Source organism: Chionomys nivalis, chromosome 20 (assembly GCF_950005125.1).
Source record: "Chionomys nivalis chromosome 20, mChiNiv1.1, whole genome shotgun sequence".
Taxonomy (NCBI): domain Eukaryota; kingdom Metazoa; phylum Chordata; class Mammalia; order Rodentia; family Cricetidae; genus Chionomys; species Chionomys nivalis.
Window position 1 is genome coordinate 19,076,099 of NC_080105.1, and position 22,181 is coordinate 19,098,279.

The following is a 22,181-nucleotide window of genomic DNA, read 5'->3' on the forward strand; positions in this document are numbered from 1 at the left end:
CCTGAGGCCAAGGGTTGAATGCCAGCTTACTGCTAAAGGCTGTCGCTTTAGGTACAAGCTCAGGAGACATCAAAGGCTCCTTTTCTTTTTCATGTCTCTTCCATGAGTCTCTTCCCCACACACCTCATAGGACACCATCTACCATCCCTTAACCCATCACTGTTACTAACTCAACCCCACACTTCAGCATCTCTAAATGGCCTTTCTGGGTGGGATGCAGGGACTCAGACTGGGTAAAGAAAGAATAACGCTGCCGATTTTCGCTGTACTGCGATATGTATATGACTTGCTATTTGACAATTGATCTCTAAGAAAAAGGAGAGATTTCCAATGCAGCTAAATGTAGAAAATATGTGTTGTCTCTATCCTTACAATATCTCAGGATGGTGTGCGTGTCGCCTTCCCCAGTGCACAGAGCACAGTCATAGGCCAATGGATGGAAGGCAGGGTTATGATTTAAGGGGCTCTGGAGGCAAAGACTGACTTCCTCTTACACTCCTGGATCCGGGCTTTACAGCCAGAAGGCAGGAGACCCTCAGTGAACGCTTGTAATTGTGAAACATTCTGTGCTTCTCATTGCCTCTTCGGACAATACCATTTGGATCTAGAAGTTTCAAGCCCTAAGATGCTAGGGTGTTTTTCTGGTTTGCTATGGAGGTTCTAAGCTGGGCAAGATAGTTCCTGCCTGTATTCCCAGCATTTGGGAGGCTGAGGAAGAGGCATCATGAGTTCAAGGCCAGCTTGAGCTACACAGAGACTGAGGTCGGGCCAACCTAGGCTACACAGCTAGAACCTATCTTGAAAACCAAAAGACAATGTGTGTGTGTGTGTGTGTGTGTGTGTGTATACATACACACATATATACATATATTCTGATCAAAGAAAAAGGAACTTGATCATACCCTACCTGGTAGCCTGATTTTCAGTTCTCCTGCCAAAGACTTTCCTTCTACCTCCCCAAGCAACAAGGTTTGTGGTCTCCATCTGTGCCCTACTTCTGATATAATTCTTTCATACTGATGCAGTCTACCAACTGAGTGATATCCACAACCCTAATGTTTCTACACACACACACACACACACACACACACACACACACACACACACAAAATCTCAAAATCCAAGTACTTGGGAGATAAAGGCAGGAAGATCAGAAGTTCAGGGTTATCCTCAGTTACGGTGAGTGTAAGGCCAGCCTGGGGTACATGAGATACTGTCTCAAAAAGGAGGAAGAAGAGAAGGGAGAAAAGCTTAAACTGGGTTTCTAACGCTGAGAGTTAAACCTAGCTGTAAGCTGCTGCAGGCAGTATTTGGCCTTCAAGGACCTGGCTGCCTTGTGGTTCTTTACAGCTAAGTATATCACACAGCCTCGGCAATTGCTCCTTTTGGACATTCTTCTGCTCCCGTACCAGGGCTACAGGTCTAAGATCTTCATCCTCCTCATTCCACAAAACAAGTCAGCAACAATAACAGCCAACTACTATTAATAGGCCCATGCCTGAACCAGACAGCTGCGACACTTCGGCTCACGACGCAGGAGACTTAACACTCTCACTGCTGCATGGGACATGCTGGAGACATATGCTCATAAATAACTTCATTCTGCATTAAAGATTTAAAAATCTCAATTTATGAAAAAAAAAGCACTGGAAATAATTTTCATTTCCTATCCCAGGGGTGACATTTACTTCCTATAAATCCACACCATGAAAAGCCTGTTTGATTTGTTTGTTTTTTTTTCCCCTACCAAGCTACCTCCTATCGCTATGATAGCAAAGTCTCCTGAAATGCTGCAGGTTTTAACCAGAATCCTTGCCACAACTAACTGGAGCTACCAAGGGCACGAAGGTAGGTGCTATGGAGTTTCCTATCCAAACCCAACATTAAGTCCACAGCATTCACCAGCCTACCAGAGACTTTGAGATCTACCCATCTCTGGGGATGACAGGCAAGCCTGTTTATAATTAGTTTTTCATTAAATGAGCTGGCACAGTAGACAGTGTTTAATAAATCTCTCTCTTGCTTAATATGCAGTCTTTCTTATAAAAATCCTAGGATAAAAATGACTGAACATGAATTAATTTTTATACGCTCTCCTGTGGCCTATTTCATTGATTTGGCCTAGAGTCAACCCCCAGCAAAGAACTGGCCATTTATTCTTTTATAAAATTTTCAGTTCACAAGGGCTAAAACTTGGCCAGCCTTGTATCTTTTACACTAATTAATTTTTTCTAAGATCAGAAAAGTCAGTCATCCCTTTCCCCCTCAAGACATGGAGTTGGACCGCTTCCCCGCTCGGAGTCCTCCAGTGTGGAACTACGCTACGCTGGATGTGTTTTGTTGGTGGGAGGGGAAAAAAAAGAAGTGACTCCCCTGGAGTTTGGAGGGCAGAATGGGTTATGAAATCTGGCTTCAGTGAAACATTCATGGCTAACGGAATCTTATGGAAACCACATTTAATGAATGCTCGCTGAAATTCATCTTCTCCCCAGATGAACCGAGGCCATGTCTCTTTCACTAAGCTGCTATCTTTGCAACGACGCTGTAATTGCTCAGGGAGCATTTTAAAAAAGAAAAAAAAAAGAAAGAAAGGAAAATCCAACAACTTTAACCTGCGAGTAGAACCTGCCAGAGTATACTTACACTGGAGAACATGGTTTACTCTGTGAGCATCTTTAAGAGCCTGAGAGAAGTCAGGTAAAAGCTACAGTCATTTAGGACCTTGTTCTAAAACTTGGCTTTTCATTAGCTAGGAAATGTATCTAGCCAACATTAACATTAAAGAGAATGACGCATCTGGAAAAGGAAGGCAGCGAAAGCGTGGCGGAGTCACTACAGTGACCAGAGTGTTGTGAGGTCCTAGCTACAAAGCCAGCTTTTACAGAAACTAGCAGGAAACCATGTTTACAACCCCCACAGAATCCACAACCTAAAACCAGAGCAGCTGCTTGGAAGCCTCATTGTGGCCGGTACAAAGAGTAGGGAAAATCACACCCAAGTGCACCTGGCTCTCCATTGCATCCTTAGGGCAACAACGCCACAGTCCCAGCCCCACTTTGTCAGTAGAGAGTCCAGAGAAGAGCAGCAGAGGCCACCCTCCCTCATCCTCCCCCTCCACCACCGAGGAAGGCAGGGCTCTGAGGAGCTCAGAGTATGAACCTGGAGGCAGGAATGAAAGCAGAGACGGTGGGCGGAGACTGACTGGCCGGCTTCTGTGGCTTACTAAGGTACCTTCTACAGGCCAGACCCACTGCCTAGGGCTGGTATGTCCCACAGTAGGCTGGGCTCTTCTGCATCTATCAGTGATCAAGAAGATGCCCCACAGACACGCCCCTAGGCCAATCTTGTGGGGGCAGTCCCTTAATTGAAGCTCCCTCTTCCTACGTGTGTCTAGGTTTGTGCCAAGTTGACAGAAACTAACACGCACAGACGCCAAGGCTGGAAGATGCTGAATAACTTTTCCAGGGTCACGTGATAAATGAAAGGCTGAGCTGAACTTGAAGCCACGTCTATCCCATTCCGATCCTAAAACCCTTCAACGGGCTACACAGTTTCTGGGGGAAGCTCATCAGACACTGCAGGTGCGGGACCAGGAAGGGTGATGCCAGGATCCGGCACCAGGCCGTCTGATTGAGTGATGATGTCTCTTCTCATTCCACTTGGTGGAACCAGTGGTCTGAACACATAACCAGGACAGGAGCCTGTGTGAGAGATGTCTCATGTTCTCCAGTGCCTTGCTGCTCACTGAACTGTGCTTTTTTTTTTTTTTAACCAACGGAACTATTTTTGTCTACTCCCTAAGGGTGTATTTGCTTGTTTTCCTCCACAGCGTTCTTCTTTATACCCATCTCCCTTGCCTATTAGGATTCTCTGGGACAACACATCCCTTTCCCATTCCATGCAATTGATGACTGGAGTCTATCTGTGGGAGAGTTTTTAGAAGAAACACCAACATACTCCACAGGACCCTTCCAGGGCAGCAGGGACCTTGAAAGAATCTCTATGAGCTATGGAGGAGAAGAAACTAGAGATGACCCCTAAAAGTTGACATTTGGCATCATTTTAGTGTGTGAAGGAAACCAAGCCACTTAGCCTGGGAAGATCCATGTCTTCAGCATTTCTATAAAATATATCTTCAAAAAGAATAAGCAGAGGCTAGAAACCCCACAGAAATAAAAGTTAAGCCTTTGGGAAATGAAACCAAACTTAAACAAAATTAAATGTATTTTTCAGAGTTCTCATAGCTCCAGGCCAGCGATGCCACTGTTAGAAACTTTGCAGGTGACTGGCAAGAAGTCGTCTAACTTTTTTTTGTGCGATTTGCAGAGACAAAGGAGAAGGGCAGACGCAATCCCACCTGGCAAGCATCCGTGTGCACTGTGGGAGTTGGTCGGAATATGCTAGATCGTCAAGACTTAAACGCCTCATAGAGAAATAAAGACACAGAAATGGTACTTACTCCAAGGGCAGCTTGGTAGGAGACATCTGACGGGAACGTGAACGAAGGGCCAGTTGTCACAGGGCTGCTTGGGGGTGGGGTCACAATTAACCCAGTGGTGCTAATATGAACCTGCCAAGGAGAACAACTTATTAAAAAGACAGCATATGTTTTAAAAAAATCTGTCTCTCTCTGTGTCTGTCTCTCCCTGCCTCTGCCCCCCCCCCCCCGTATGTGTGTGTGGACATGTTCAATGGTGCATTGTGGTGGTCAGAGGACAATCTCTGATACTGACCTCCCCATCTACTTTATTTAAGATAGGGTCTCTTGTTCATTCAGTTACCTATGCCAAACAAGTTAGCTTGTATGGCAAGCGCTTTACCGAGTCCATCTCCCCAATGCAAGTTCGCCTGGATATTTAATGCAACAGATTCTACAAGTAGAAGTCACATAAAAAAGAAATCGTTATAGAATGTTATTTGGGGAAGGCAGAATCCTTTTCCTTGTACTCAATCCCAAAATGTTCAATGATCTCATATGTGATCATTCACTCCTGCTATTTCACACACCATGCTCCCATGAATCCAACTGTTTGGATGGTCAGCCTGGGGCTAACTAGCTTCACACTCCCGCGAAGGCCCTGCTAAGGTAAGCCGTGGCTCAACACTCGTCCCTCTATTGATCTGCCAAATCTATGGAAAATTCTGAGGTATTTTTCTATTTTCAAGATCATGCTTTCAGACCTCTATCCTTCAATGAGGACCGGCAATCAAGACACAGCTGCCAAGACGTGCCTACAGCTGAGAATTCACTATAGAACCTTACAGGAATAAGGCCAAGGCAAACTGTTTTCAAAGGTGTCATCCATGCCACAACCTGAGATTAATCTACTAGAAAGAAATTGAGTTATTTTGGTCATTTCACTGCTGCCCATTACTTGATCAGTCTCACTCAGGTTGCAGGGCAGATACAACTGCAGGATACTGGGGGTGCTACTTGATGCTGCAGACACGAGGAGAGTAGCTGTGCCAATGGATGGGGTGTCTTGTCCTCTAGCATGTACAGAAATGCAGCTAGCCAGCACCTGTTTCCCCATGGACCCATAACCATCAGTCAGTCCCTTGTACAAGAAGGGCTAGAGAAACAAGAAGAGCTGGGGAGAGAAATCGGGGCAATCAGATGGGCCTTCTTGCTTTTCCCGGGGGACCAGGGCAGTATAAAAATGCCTCAGAAACACTTGACATCATGAATCCTGCCTCTGGGTGACACATGCAGAAGTCATCAGGGGTATGGTCAGGGGCAGACCAAATGTCTTCATGTGCTTCATGGATGTCAGTCACAAACACCTGTGAACACGTGTGCCAGGGGTCCACCTGCACGGCACAGCTCAGAGGTCGGGTTCTAGTTTATACACCTTCAAGTTCAGTCTTTCATCACTCAACAGACACTAAATACAAAGGCAAGCAAGCCCTTTGTCCCTCTGCTGCTTGGCCATCCTGCTGATGGAGACTGTGGATACGACAGTGAGATCTTTATCACCTACAGCATGATGACATGGACTTTTCATACGAGGGAGAAGTGAGGTCCAAGTCAGCCCATTTTCTAAGTATCATTGTACCAGCACTCAACTGCCTACGCCTCTGTGTCATTGAGCTCTCATTCAGATGTGAGAAACAAACAAATACGGACGTGGTTAGGTCCGATTCTTCTTATTTTTTAATAACTGTAACAAAATCAAACCCTAACTAATCCACTAAGAAGAAGAAAAAAATAGAATGAAAGACAATTGAAGCTAAAGGTAGTGTCAGGAAGGAAAATTAAATCGTGCTTGTAGCAAGGATTCTGGGACAGCATCTCTTGGGACAGGCCGGTTTGAACAGCTTCCCATGGCCATTTTCCTGCATGCATTCCTCTCGATGCTGATGAGGACAGTGTATGTGCCTGTGGTGCAGGCAGCACACACACACACACACACACACACACACAAATACACACACACACAAAGACACACACAGACACACACTCACCTATATACACACACTCACTTTCTCTCTCTCTCACTTCTCTCTCTCTCTCTCTCTCTCTCTCTCTCTCTCTCTCTCTCTCTCTCACACACACACACACACACACACACTCACACACATACTCTCAAGGTTCCTTGTGGACCGATGCCCTAGATAAGTGGTGTTTTCTGTAAACCTCAGCGGGAGAGCCAGGCAGCTCTTCACACACCTCCCATCTTCTGCCTGAAATAACTCCCCCCCCCCCCAGGCAACACCCACCACTGAAAACAACCAACTGGTTCCAGAAAGGGGGGGGGGGAGAGAAGGTTGGTTGAAGGGGGAACTGTTTCAAGAAAACAGAAAGAGCCTTGTTCCCTAAACTACTCAAATTCAAGCAAAAATAGCCCCGCTTTCGCAGCCTTTATCCCCAGCGTGTGGTGTGGCCGTGTCAGACGTGCCGACACCTGAGTGCTGAGTTCTCTGCAGGACACAGCGTCCTTTCCCTTTTAACCTTCTCCACTACAAAAGCATCCCAGTCCACGCTCTTAAAGCTCTTCTCACTCAGGGCTGTCAGCGTGCCCACAACAGCTGGACTCTACGTCAAGAAAATCTCCTTGTGTAAATGGCGTTAGTGCCCCCAACACAAAGCAAACTCACTCAAAGCGGTTTATTTTCTGGTAGTGAATCTTTACCAGTCTTCTTCAGCGTCTTACTCACAAATCCATTCTGAGTCTCCGCAGTTCACTTGGCGCTGGTCCTCTGCTCTACAAGCCAAGCTCAGCCTCTGCTCTAAACCCTGTCTTTTCTTTTCCTTCATTCTTATGGGGTTTTTACATTTATTTTACTCATATGAGTGCTCTGTATTCATGTATACCTGTGCACCACATGCATGCCTGGTACCTCAGCAAGTAATGAACCTCATGTGGGTGCTGGGAATCGAACCTGTGTCCTTCACAAGAATAATGAGAGCTCTTAACTACTGAGCCAACTCTCCAGCCCCCTCTAATTTCATGCGACCACTGGTTATGTGAACGGTAAAGCGCTTCTCTGTCCATCTAGTTTTCAGGCAATTCATCCATTGGACAAGCATTTGAGTACTTGCTGATGTAAGCCATACACAGTGAGTGAGCGAAATGAAGGCCATCTCCCTCTCCTTACACTCAGGCTAATGTATCTGTGTATGTTCTATTTTTCTTCACTAAAATCAAAAGTTCTATAACCTTGGAGTAATACATTTAATTCCTGACATGATGTGTCAATCCAGAGATGTCAAATCAAATAGATAAGAAAAACCAACTTTTAATAAAATTAACCAGGAAAGCCCAATTTTTAGTCTTCCACACCATATAGAGACTTATTAAACTATATGAACTTTTTCATGGTTGGGATTATATATTTTTTACTTCATTTTTTTTCTTTAATAGGAATTTCATTTTTTTATATTTTAAGGAAAAACAACCTAAAGTTTCACTATGGAATAAATTGCATGAAATTAAATGATCAGTAAGCTCATTCTCCCTGCTGTGTCAGGCTGCTTTGGACACTGCTCTCTGACCTCCAGGTTGGGAGGAACATGACAATGATATAGAGTCACACTAGACCAGAGTAAGCCCTCCATATATCCCTATACATCCTTATATATCCTGTGCCCAGGAGTCTGATAATAAAACATTCAACAATCAATCGCCAAACGCATGGGTGAATGTTTGCAATTGACACCTACATTTTTAACACACAAATAGCATGCAGCTATGTTATTTAGTACATTCCAGAGCCTCAATGGAGTAAGGAGATTTTCAAAAGGGCAAGGTCACTTCTACGCTGACTGTTGCTTTCTCTATTTCTCTTCTTGCTCTACTGTATGGATGGGAACCCAAGCACCACACTGTGAGAAGCTGCAAATGGGAACTCACTGTACTGAGAACTGTGAGCGTGGACAAAGATGAAGTTCTCAAGCACAAGACCTTCCGGGATAGCACTGGGAAGTTTTGTAAAACTCAGCGAGTACCTGTGACATCGATAGCATTGTTTGACACACTTTGTAGGTTCCAATACTGTTTCTGAGTCCTGATACACTCAAGCTATCTTTCCCTTCTCCATTTTTCTACTTAGAATACTGTTGTGCTTTGACCGTGAAATGTCACCCAGAGGCTCATGTGTTTGAATGCTTGGCTGTCAGTTGACGGTGCTGCTTGGGAAAGTCATTACATAGTTAGGAGACCGGATCTAGAGAGGATGAATCGCTGGCCGTGGGTCTGAAAGCTTGGTAGCCGGACCCCAACTCCTGTCTACGCTAAGCTTCTTAAGCACAGACACAACGTGAGTAATCGGCTTTCTGCTCTGAGCACCACACCTTCCCTGTCTGCTGTCTCGTCTCCCATTACAGCCGGACAGACCGCATCTCTCTGGAAGGGGAAGCCAAAATAACCCTTTTCTCCCTCAAGTTGCTTTATCACAGCAAGTAGCTAAGACAAACGTGAAGAAGGCAGCAAGGAAAGCGACCCTCTTCTTAAGTTTTCCCCCTGGTGAGCCAGCGCTTCTGCAGCAGACGCTGCCCCTGTACCTGAGACGGGGCGCTGCAGGAGAGCCCAGACAGTTCACTGATGCGGGCCGCGGCGGTGGGATTGCTGGAACTGATGAGCACAGGAGGACTGATCTCCATGGAGTGGCGGTGCTGGGATGCCTGGGAGGATTTGTTGGCCATGGTGAGGGAGGTGAAGGAGTGTCGCTTCCTGGTGTTCTTCTTGGTGTCAGCGTGTTTAGGGGCGGTGCCGCTCTGCGCAGTCGCTGACGGGCATTCTGCGGTGTCTACGCCTGGTGCTGGAGGCTTGTCCCACTCGATCAGCTGCTTGGCAGCCGAGTTAAACTGCAAAAGCAAGCAGCAGAACAGCACAAGGTCAGACAGCTCTCAGGGGTTCAATGAGCATGCTTTTCTCTAAGTGTTTTCGTCTATAACTCAAAGCCGCCATGTTAACACTTGCACATGCGCGACGCGTCTTCATGATGGGACCGCGCTGTACCTACGCCGCAGGTAGTTATTAGCTTAAAAATAAGTAGTTCCAACGTAAGGCTGAAAAGATAAAGACACGTTCCTAAGAATTTAGGAGATGTTTAATTTTGGCATTTGTCAGTAATACAAGAGTTCGGCTCATTGATGAAACGGAGAGAGGAGCAATGAAAAGGGTATTCAGGTATTCCTCTGACTGGGACGTGGTCCCCAGTAACGACTGCCTCAGGGCTAAACACAAGAAGAATGTATGGGTTTGGTACAAGCAAACAAGGAAATAAAGACCAAAACCATGCAATACTGAGGTATGGACCTCCAAATAAGCTAACTCCCCTTGTTTCTCTCCCCATATTTTGTGGGAAATCTCACAAAAGTTGGTTGAAATTCTTGCCAGATTTTTGTTGCTGCTTTTTTTTTTTCCTCCTCAGACATTTTGTCAGTTATCACATGTGCTCAAAATTCAGCAAGGTTAGAGCGGAAATTCCAGCCCAGCTGTCACCCTCGCTTGGTCTATCTGAAGTCCCAGGGTAAAGTGACGAACGAGGGGACAAAGTAGGGTGAGCTGGGCTGATAACATCGGCAGGAAAGGAGAGAACATTAGGCTGTTTGTTTTCCCTGAGGTGAAACAAAACACTTCCGGAAAGGCCTTGATGATAAAAGGCTGCATATATTAGAGACTCCTGCGATAAGCAACTTAAAGAGCACAAAAATACTGAGATGAAATATAAGACATTGAAAATGAACCGCATACTTCTGAAAGGCACTCTGGGGCCAGAGGAGGTTCTCCCAGCATGACTCTCAGCCCAGCGGGACTGCTTTATACAAATTAACATCATCTAATATTCTGTTTTCTTTCTATCCATCTCAATTATCCAAACCATGTCTTCTCACCCTATTGGTGATTCCCCTGCTAGGGAAGAGGAAAGCCTTTGGGTCGATATCTAAAGAGGAAACAGAGCCTGCTTCCCACAGCCACGTGCCAGGGTTAACTGCGGCTTGGTAGCCCAGAGCTTCTCCAGATGACTGGGGATCGACCAGCAATTTGTTCCTGTGGCTCCATGGGGACGTGCAGTCAGATGGCCTGACTGGCATAATTCGTAGGGCCAGCCCTTTCCAAACACAAGCATCTTCTTTACCCTTTGAAAAAGAGTGTGCACGGGAGAAAGTTTCCAGAACAGGCAGTCACACCTTACCAACAAGCAGCTGACCGTCAGGAAGAGGAGGAGGATAGGGATGCCATTAGCATGTGCTGAAGGGTAAAGGAACGTGTTAAAGGGAGGCCCACCTGGAGCATTATAATGGCATGACAATTTATAAATCTTGCTTTGATCTAGGTACCCCCCTCTTCAGAGTGGGGGCGCGAGAGAACCAAAGGCCCCCAATGAAGCAATTGTGACGCTGGATATTCTGACGGGGGCACAGCTCTGAGACCTCGGTGAACTGCAGTGAGCCCCGCGGGGCGGTCATCTTTCCTATAAGGCCGAGCAGGTTAGAGTAACTTCTCTTCGCACTCCAGCTCAGGACTGACATGAAAGGCAAATGCCCCAACAAGACAGGGGCAAAGGAGCAGAGGGTTCTTATGTGCCCATTACCTCCATCCCGATACCTCAAATCCTCCGAACAAGGTCCTAGTCAGCACACAGGGGTGGACGGTCAGCTCTGTGTGCCTATTCTGTTGAGTAAGAAACAGGGGATAAACTAAAGATATTTTTCTCACAGGAGCCAAAAATAATTAATAAAGAAAACAGCTACATCTGTCCGATACCACATTTAAATGAACTCTGAGCCCAAACCACTGGCCACACCTGGTCTTCTAAAGACACATATATTTTGTCGGTATGTGTGGGTGGCTCTATGTGTCCGAGTACATCTGTGGAGGTCTGAGAACAGCTTACAGGAGGTGGTTCTGTCCTTCAAGCCTGGGGGTCTTGTGATCAAACTGGGGCCATCAAGCTAGGTGGCAAACACCTCTACCTGCTGAGACAGCTCGCCTGACCACCTGTTTTAAAATATTGTGAAGTATTATCAAAATACCTGTCAGGATTTCGCCTAGCCAAGTAGCAGTTATAACTAATGCGTGTTGACACTGCTACTTCCATTCGCTGTGCTCTGATATGACTACCTTGCTAGTTTGTCGTGAAAATAATACGAGGTCCTTCTTAGGTTTTTTTCCACATCTACCCTCCATTAAGTAAGTACAACTTGAGAACACTATCTGCTGAGTAATTTACTAGCTACTGGAGATAATAGATGGAAAGAAACAATCTCAACATTTTTTTCTAATGTTTAAATGATTTATTTTATATGTATTTGTGGTTTGCCTTCATGCATGTCTGTGTAAGGGTGTCAGTTCTGTCTGGTTGACATCTTTGCTAAAGAGAATATGGCCTTTTAAAGGACAAACGCAACATTTCCCCTCAGAGGGAAAATGGTTCTGATAGTCACTATTTTATAAGAACTTTTACACAAGAGTAAGTCTCCAGCTTTTGGATAATGTACAGCAGCAAAAGCAGGTTTGAGAGCAAACTATCATGATTTATAGTCCACTAGAGTAGAATATTACGGAACTTTTTTCTTCTCTAAGGCAAATAAAACTTGTAAAGTGTATTATAAAAGTAATTAAACAGTCAGTCCTGGTAGCTCACACCTGTGCTTGTGACACTGGGGAGGGGGTGGGCAGCCTGGGAGGATAAATGTCACAAGTTCAAGGTCGGCCCAGTCTATGATGTGATTTCCAAGCCAGGCTGCCTTACAGATTGGGACTCCAACACAAAGGAACCAAAAGGTAATTAATTATCTTTAAACATGAAGCAAATGGTATAGACTATTATGGGATCAAACGTCAAAGATCTCAGCCAGTTCCTTACGCCTGTCTTTTTCTCCCAACCCATTTTCCAGGGGAATTAATGTTTAACAGTTTACAGCACAGCCTTCTATAAATTTTAATGCTGCTACATATGCATCTGCTTTATTGATTTCTTTACCACGGCTGAATCCAGGCAGAGCACACTGTCACTGAACTGCTAGTGAACATCTTCCCACACCCGGAGGCGCATGCGTGGCTTTCTACCCTAAAGAGGAAATACCATCATTCACTATATTGCGGACATGCTTGTAGCAGCACAACCATGGGGTGAATTCCTAAAACTGAAATTGTTAAATAACGTGTACTTTAAAAAACATTTGTATCGCCGGGCAGTGGTGGCGCACGCCTTTAATCCCAGCACTCGGGAGGCAGAGGCAGGCGGATCTCTGTGAGTTCGAGGCCAGCCTGGTCTACAAGAGCTAGTTCCAGGACAGGAACCAAAGTGACAGAGAAACCCTGTCTCGAAAAACAAAAACAAACAAAAAAAAAACCAAAAAACATTTGTATCCCAAAGAAGTCTCAATTTTCACTTTATATTGTTCTCCAAATATTAGCCTTAATAATCATGTTCAAGTCTCTACTAGTTGAAATTATTTTATATTATTTAATTTGTATTTCTCTTAATGAGATTAAACAGATCTTTTTTGTAATGTTTTCTATTTATATACTTTATCCATAGTTCTATTAGGTTTTTGATTTTCTTACAAATTTGTATCACAAATATTCTTTTATATCTTTTTTTCAAATATTCTTTTTTATATGAAGTACTCCTTATTTAATATATGTAAATTTTTATTTTTATATGCTTTTGTGTATATGTCTAAATTGAAATATTGGTTTATATTACTAGTTTATAAATAAAATTTTATTTTATACTCCAGATACAGCAATATTTTCTCTTATAGCAATTCAATTAAATACCGTGTTCTCACGCTCTTACTACAGCTAGGCGTGGTGATGCAGGCATAAAATCCCAGCACCTGAAAACTGAAACAGGAGATTGAAAGTTTGAGGCTAGCTGGGTTATTCAGTGAGTCCTTGGAAAAACTATTCTACTGTTTACTGTACATAATGAGACTGTCTCAAAAAAAAAAAAACTTATCTCAAAGCTAATTTTTAAAGAACTCTGCTTTTTTTTTTTGGGGGGGGGGGTATTCTAATCCCATTCCTTCTTCCTCTCTGTGGCTGAGCAGCCAAGCAACATGGGCTCCTGTGGGGAATGTGGCAGGGACAGAAGCAGGTTTATTTCACACAGCTCAACAGTCGTCCCATCACGGCTGAAATAACAGTCTGTAGTGGCATTTCAAATATATTTTAATAAATAAAGACCGCCTGAAGATCTGAGAGTGAAACAGTCCCACCCGTCAGCCTTACAGACCAGGTTATGGTGACATACACCTTTAATCCCAGCAGCCGAGTTGCCAGGGAAATCAGGTGGTGCATGACTTTAATCCCAGCCCTAGAGAGGAATATACAATGGGAGGAGACAGCTCTCACACACAGTCTTCTTCTGAGATTCCAGGAGGCAGGATGGCCATTTCAGATTGAAGTCGAGGTAAGAGCCAGTTTTGCTTTTCGGATCTTCAGGTTGAAGCCCAGTTTCTGACCCTGAGCTTTAATTAATCAACAACCTACCCTTCCCTTTCCGCTGTGAAACAAGCTCCAGAAGCCAGTGTGTAAACCACTTCAATGTTACAGCATAATTCTATGCCCACTGTTCCTTCCCTAGACCAACCTGGCACTCTGGAGCAACCAAGACAGAAGCTCAAGCCCACTTCCAACTTCTTAAAAGAAATGACATTTAGCCTCACATCGATGTCCTTCCTTTGCAAATGCTTCTCTTCTTTTAAAAAATAAATATTTACTCATTTATTTTTTAAATGTGCATTGGTGTTCTACCTATGTGTGTATGCCTGCATAAGGGTGTAAGGAAATATAATTACAGACATATGGATGCTGGGAATTGAACCCAGGTCCTTTGGAGGAGCAATCAGTGAGCTTAACCTCTGAGCCATCTCTCCAGTCCCGAAAATGCTTCTTAAATAACTACACCAGGAGCTCACATCCCCACTAGGCACCAAGTATTTGTGTTTGTCCAGATAGAAAAAGCAAGCTCAACCTTCGCTTACAAGACCCCCACGTAGGAGAGGAATGACCAAGAGGACTGATTACTTGTGAGTTTTATGAAAATTGGTAAGGGAGAGTCCCCTAGGCTAGGACGCCATTTAAGCCTTTACAAATGTTTGTGATGAATTAAAAGATAGTTGGGGGAGGGGGGAACTCTTAAAATTATCAAGGGAAGTGAGGTCTGCCTCTGGGCTAACACTAGGCAACGTAAGTCTAATAGAAATCTCACAGATAATTTTCCAAATAGCTACATTTAGATGAAAAGAAAAACTTTCAGGTAGCTTTAATAATATATTTTATCTATATACAAAATATTATCATTTCCACCTAGAACTAATAACAATAGCACACCAAGGGACAACTGCAGAGTCCTGCCTTTAATCCTAAAGTGGTGCTCAAATCCTAAAGTGTTATCTCAAACAGCAGTCAACAAGGATTCGCATCCCATGTCTGTGTGGCTTGGCCACCTCTCGGCTCAGCTCCAGTTCCTGGAAAGCTCTTAAGGAGAAAGAGCCGAAGGGAGCTGTCCGCTGAAGGCGACCTCTGACCTCCTGAACTACTACGACCTCCCAAAGTCTATAGTTCTGAAGCTCCCTGGGCTCTGAGGAACCCTAAGGACAAGGAACACTCATGTAAGCAGCAGGAAGACAAGCAACAGTGACGACAAACCTCACTAGAGCCTGCCACGGAAAGGGGGTTTGCAGAATACCAGGCGCCCCTTGAGCAGGAGGCCTGAAGCAACTCTGCGTTTGTCAAAATGACCTTCAATTCTAGCTTTTAAAACATAAATAAAAAATCAGAACTTTCCTTTTCAACTTTCTGATTTTGAAGGGAAAGATACATGCCATTGAAAACCTCATGAAGGAGTTTCTCTCGGAAGAAAAAGATCATCGGGAGAGCCTTGAATGTGGATTAGCCTAGGCTGCCTCACTGCCTGAGCCATCCCGAGTAACTACTTACTGTCCCGACTTCAGTCTGCTTAGCTGTACTAAGGTAGTGTCACCCCTGAGTCCCTCACACGGGAATGAGTATGGTCTAACATGTTTTGCAGCCCGTAAAATCCAGTCCAAATAGGTATTGTTCTAATGACTCAGAGCCCGTGTTTACGATTCACTTACCCTGGCCTCAGGCAAGTCACTTTCTCTGGATGCGCCTCCAACGTCTCTTACATAACAGGAAGTCGGATTTAATGAACTGTATAAAGTTCTATTTCTAAGGATACCTTCCCTCACCCCAAACGCAAATGTCCCCCTAGAATACTCAAGAGGCAGATCCCTGGGTCAGGTCGAGAGCCCCTGGGCCATGAGTGACCAGACTCAGAGCAAATGGAGAGCTGGATTCCTTCTGTCAGTGTGGGCTTTCTTGTTCCTGTTGAGTATATGCCAAGCACAGAACTGGGCAGGACAGCTTACTGGGCGGGAGAGAGCGACACACCTCTTTGACTCACGAGAACAGAGGACTTGGGAAATGGAACAGGTTCCTGACACTAGGGTGAGAAGATACACGTTCACATGTCTGCAGAGCACGGGCGGTGAGTGAGTCAATGAAGGCCGTCAGATGAACAGACGTATGATGTACACCTCGCGGACCCAGGGAGGCCGCATGAGCCTTTCAAGAACAACCTTTGAGCATCATTGGCTGACTTTCTGTTTAGAAAGCAAAAACTAGAGAGTACGCTTTAAGAAAATCTCCTGAGTCTGGACCTGACCAAGCAATTATAACAAAACCATTTGCTGGTCAAGCAAGGAAGTCAGCTGGGGGTCACGCTTGGGTGGTCTCTGCTTTATGGAGGGCGAAGGGGAAAACAGCAGCTACAGGAAGAAAACTATAGGGCACTCAGGATTGCCTGCTAACCAAAAGACATTGCTGTGTGTTCCAAGACAGCCGCTAAACCAACTCGTCAGAAATGAAAAGGGCAATGATCCTAAAGGAGATTACGAATAGTGGTAGATGTTTTTCAGGGAACAGAAAAAGGCTAAGAAAAGGAGTTTGTGACAGCCAAGATGGCGATTTCAGGCCCAGAGGAGCTAAGAACTAAGTATAGAGACAAAGACAGTAAGGTAAGTGGACCTTTCGAGCATTATGGTGGGGGGAAGGTAAGAGCTAGAAGCTGAAGTGAGTGTAACCATGTAACACTCGGGAGAGTCCAAACAGATCATGTTCTCACACTAAGCGGGGAAGCAAGGGAAAGAAGGTAAGTGGCACGCACTGCAGAAAAGATAAATGAAGTGATCAGATTCCTCAAGGATGAAAAGCCTGGGGAAGACAGCAAATCCGCAGCAGGAGAAGCAGCTCACGGTCAAACCACAGAAGAGCTCCCAGACAGATGCAAGCACCACCCCAAAGCCCAGTCAGGACTCAGGAGCTGCCGGCATCCGCTAGACCTGAAGCAATGCATCCACAATGAATCACCGTGCTGGGAAGAGAGACACGCCCACAACTTGAAGACTGAGATCAGTTGATGCCTGTGTCCTATAGGAACTGGCAAGACATACGGTCTATATGTGTTTCTATTTTATATACACATCATAAATCAGAAACACCTATTAACTAGGAGGATACGTTCCAACAATACATTTTATTTTCCAGAACCTCATTACCAGACAAGGGAACACAACAGAGGAAATACATATCTCCCAAGAGGGAAAGAGCATGGAATTGTCATTAAAGTCTAAGTAACATTTAGTCAATGAGAAATGACACGCAGACAGAAATTCCACAGCAACATGTACTCAGTTAATAAATCAGCGAGCAGGCCGCTCTCCCTACCCTAGGTTCCTCCAGCGTGAGGATGAGGAGATGGACAGAGAACTGAGGGTGGTGAGCACCGAAACAGCACATTCATCTAGGTCACCTCCGCTCTCAGAGATGCTCTGCACAGCCTGTGTGTACCCAGGATGTGCATCGACAGGAGGTTTGCATTATAAAAAGTACCACTGCTTTACAACACCTAGGGAAAACCTTTTCTGGAACACTCTACTGTATTACAGAGGATATTTTTCTCCCAATGACTGTACCACCAGAATGGTTCTGTTCAAGCCATCTGTACACAACACATCTATACACAAGGGTTCTGCTCAACCCATTTATACACAAGTGCCCAGGAGAGCATAAAGAATCCACGTAGTCCTCCTCCATATGAGATCAAACTGAACCTACCTTTGCTTAATAAACCCTTAATTCCCAGCAACATTTAGGATGTATACGACATTATAACAAATCTATTTTTAAAAAATAAAGTTAACACATATCAAAATATTATGGCTTTGATTGATCTGTAATTTCTCTCTAACAAAGGCAACCTCAGATTTTGAAATTGAGTAATTAATCACTCTGAAAAATGAACCTCTTACATGCTGGAAATTAGAATGGCTTCATGTTTTTATGAAAAGCAAAAACCTGCATGCACAAAAGGAAAGTGGACGGTGGTTTTGCGCACCATTAGGAAGGCTAGTTACTGCATGTCCTGTGAAGCGAGGCAGGCGAGAGCCTAGGGCAGGTTAGGGAGCAGTCACTCGGGGACGACTCAAAACAAGACACTTGTCTAAAAGTGGTAAAAATAAATAAGTTGTAGCCTACCTATTATTTCTTATGTAGTTAAAAAAACATTGGTTATTGGCAATACAATGACATGGAGAGAGACAAAACAATCTAATATCATAAAAACATAATGAAGAAAAAAGGAGGGGTATTTATTTAGCTTTCTATGTGATGTACTTCGGCTTATTTCTTCTCCATGTTTTCTAGATTATGATCATATTATAGGAGTAAAATGTTTAGAATATTCTGCATGTGACTGCATCCTCAGAGGAATCAGGAAGAGTGAATCACTGCACACATCACAAGAGCCTGAGCCCACACCAGGCCTGTAGGGATGGTACAAAGTTGGTATTAACGGAAGTCACGCAAGGACAGGGATGCTTGGTTTGGGTTTCATAGAATGCAGCTTGTTAAATGAGAAAGAAAGGCTTCCTAAGATCTGCCTCAATCTACTGGGATCTTGAAGAAAGGGTGGTTTTCTATAAGGACATGCAAAGAAACATTCCAGGTGCACAAACCAGCGGTTCCAAAGTGTGGCGCTTGGTTCACGTCCTTGTCCCTGCAGGGGAATGGCCAGGATGAAAAATCTGAGCATCCTTTGGGGAAACACGGTAGCTATTAATAATATTAGATAATAACATTTGGTCATTATCTCAAGGCTCTGATTAAAGCTCGCCAGGAGATGTGCACTTGCATGTCCTATCAAACTGCCCGGGGTACCGCAAACTGTCACTCAAACCACACTAACCGGTTCTCTGGACTCTCCACTCCCTGGATGCATTCCTGACAGGAAACTCTTAAATTGGAGGACGGGCTGCTGAATAATGACAGATGGAGCTTGAACTTCCCTGCACGGTCTCCTTACCAAACCTAAGCAGGTCCCTTGCTCGTCACATCGACTAAGGAACTGTCCGTGGAGCTTACAGGACACTGCTCTTGGCTGTGTTACAGGAATCAATACCCATTTTCCCTTCATCACTGCGGCAGAAATAAAAGCAGCACCTACCTTTGTGAGACTGCCATCTTACCATGCCATGGGATGTGGCCATGATGCCCATGGGAAAACAAGCTCCCCAGAAGCACACCCAAGGTACCCAGTCAGTCGGAATTAAGAAGAAAGGGTGGTGCTAAGAACACAGTAATTCTCCCTGCCTGATTTCTCACACATATCCTTAAATTTCACTTATTAAAAATAAACTGACTTCAAAATTGCAATAGAAACTTGGGACACTAATCAATACGGTAATTCTCCTCCCAACTTTCTAACAATTCCCCTAAATTTCTTTTATCAACATTGACTATGGTTTTTTATTTTAAAGGGGAAAACATCAAAAATATACATGAGAGAAAATCTTTTCATATCCTTCAATCAACTCTTTGATGATTAGATTAAAGAGCATTATTGTGCCCTTCTGCTGTTATTATTCTCTAGAGAGAGTCTTTAACAACATAAACCATAATAAAGTCAACAACGTCATTCTTAGCTTTATGAGATCACCGTGACAGCTTCAAACTCTGCACTCAAGCTCCACTTCCTACCTGAGAAACAAGAGCAACACTGCAGACTGTACAGTACCAAGGGAGATGCAAGGAGTCCCACTCTGGAGCCTTGCGTGCTGAAGCCAGCTTATTCGACTTCTCATTGGTATGCCACGGCCTCAAGACTTATCCCTTTGAACTAAAGTTTCACAACCTTTGACTAGTTCCCCAACACTACCCTCTACCAGCAATTTTTTTCTCTATTACAATTAGGAGTTCCAGATTTAATCTAGCATATAATTATTACTATCTTAGCCTGGGAAAATTCTAAAGGAGTTATTACTCGGCTTATATTTATTTTTTATTTTGTTTATTGTTTTCAGGGTTTTATTGCTGTTGTTCTCATTTTATTTATTGAGATAGGGTCTTGCTAGGAAGCCAACCTGGCCTCAAACCCTTGACCCTCCTGTCTAGACTAGAAGCATTTGCCACCACACCTACACAACTGCCACACCTACACAACTACAGCCTAGTTACACAAAACAAAAAGTTGGAAAATATCTCTCCAAGGAGGGTTGTATATGGTGGCACATATCTGTGAAGCTAGGACTGAGGCAGGCAGGGGGAATCACTGCAAGTCTGAGGCTAGCTGGGCTATAAAACCAAACAAATGACCTCAGCAGGGTCACACACCTACCCAGTGGCTCCTAGGCATGTAACTTCCGAAGTAATGACAAGATAAACCAGTAACAAAATATATACCAGGTGATGAAAGATGAGAATATCAACTGAAAAAATTTCAAGCACATAAAAATCTACAGACTACAAAACTCTACAAACCGGGCTTAGGAAGTTTTGTTCTACAATTTCTTAGATTGCCCATTAATTTATTCAAGCAGTTTTTACGGAGAGCCTGCCACGAGCAACACTCGAAGAGAATGCTGGGAAACTGCAATAAGCTATATAGTCCATGAGCCGTCACGGGGGTTCTCATTCTGATGGGGGCAGCGGTTAGTCATCATAACAAAAACCTGAAAGATGGCAGGTAGAAGAGGTGCAGCGAGACAGCAGGAGTGACGATGGCGATTGTGTGTGGTGGCGCAAATGAATGCAGACAGATTATACAGATATATACAGCTTTAATAAGGAAATAGACTTACAGGACCACAGGTTCCCGCGGAGCACAGCGGAGCAAAAGAAGAAAAAAAGGGGCTGCTGGGATCACGCCCGGCAGATTTATCCGTAAACATTAGCCCGAGGCGAACACGCCCCCAATGGGTGGGGCTATATCCCTACATCTCCCCCTTTTGTCTAAATAAGATAGAACTAAACCAAATACAACTATATACAATAATAACAAATAATAAATATAACAAACAATATTGAGAACAAACTGCCTTGGCCCATTTATAGGCCAGCCCTTAGGTGGGTGGAGTAAACAGACAAAATGCTGGGAGAAAGAAGCCGAGTGAGGAGTCGCCATGATTCTCCCACTCCAGACAGACACAGGTTAAGATCTTCCCTGGTAAGCCAGCTCATGGTGCTACACAGAATATTAAAAATGGGTTAGATCAATATGTAAGAGCTAGCCAATAAGAGGCTGGAACTAATGGGCCAGGCAGTGATTAAAAGAATACAGTTTCCGTGTAATTATTTTGGGGCATAAGGTAGCCATGCGGGCGGCCGGGTGCCGGGGACGCAGCCCCGCCGCTCCTATTACAACAATTGTGGTCACACACGGGTACCACAAGGGCGCCAAGCTCTGTTCCTAAAGAGCTATAGTTTTGACAATGAGAAGACATAGAGAATTACAGGTGGGCCGCCACTTCGATCCCAGGCCACCAGGCTCCAGATCCCCAGTTTCCCCTTCCACCACACTATTGGTTGAGATAAAGCAAGTAGAGGGGAGTGAGTGTTTTAGGTAAGGTAATGAGAGAGAGTCTGCCAGAGGATTAACAGCTGGGAGGTGCCCAAAGAAGGAACTCTGGCAGGAATGGAGCTGTAAGAACATCTGTCTGCCTAAGTCACTCCTACTGGACGCCATCTGCACAGAAGGAATGCGCGTCTTAAACTCCCTATGACGAAAACACCAAGTAGCTGAACGACTTCTTATTTGTTTAAAAACTTGGGTTGATTGAGACTGCAAACAAATGACTGGTAATCAAAATCAAATGAGAAACTTGATAAAAATGTCTACTTCAATATTCGTCTACAACGTACGGCAATGGCTGAGAGATGCCCCAGATTCTACAGTCAGCACTGTCTTCAAGCAAACTTTCTGCTGGCTGAGAATCATGTCACCCTTGTCCAAGTGACTGCTAAACCAAGAGAGTCAGTACGGAATTAATGAGGTGGCTAAAGTCGTTCCGTCTATTTTTGCAGTCAACTGGTACATTTGAACAAAGAGAAATAGGGTAGTAATTTCTTCCTTCTGACTGCAACCGGGCCTTGATATGTATCCTGGGGTGGTTTCTTTAAGAATCCCCTAGGTTTCCATAAGAATCTCTTATCCCTAGCTGCTTTCCAGCTAACTCAAGGCAAAGAAGAGTTTGTCCATACACAACACAACCTACATTGTGGAAAGCGTGGCCAAACAGTGACCTGATAAGAAACTGGGGTTAGAGGGGGGTGTGATTCAAGCAAAAGAATTCTCTCAATTCTCTCTCTCTCTCATATTTGGCTTTTTCGAGACAGAGTTACTCTGTGTCTTTGGAGCCTGCC

At 44.4% G+C, this 22,181-nt stretch overlaps 1 protein-coding gene across 1 annotated transcript in view; it reads right to left on the reverse strand.

Annotated features, from left to right (window-relative positions):
* Positions 1–22,181, reverse strand: part of Sh3rf1 (SH3 domain containing ring finger 1) — a 161,587-nt gene that overhangs the window by 30,884 nt on the left and 108,522 nt on the right. The window contains exons 5-6 of the mRNA XM_057752848.1: positions 9,005–9,307; positions 4,460–4,570 (exon numbers count right to left, since the gene is read on the reverse strand). Coding sequence (XP_057608831.1) covers positions 4,460–4,570; positions 9,005–9,307 — 414 coding nt within the window. The remainder of the gene's footprint in view (positions 1–4,459; positions 4,571–9,004; positions 9,308–22,181) is intronic.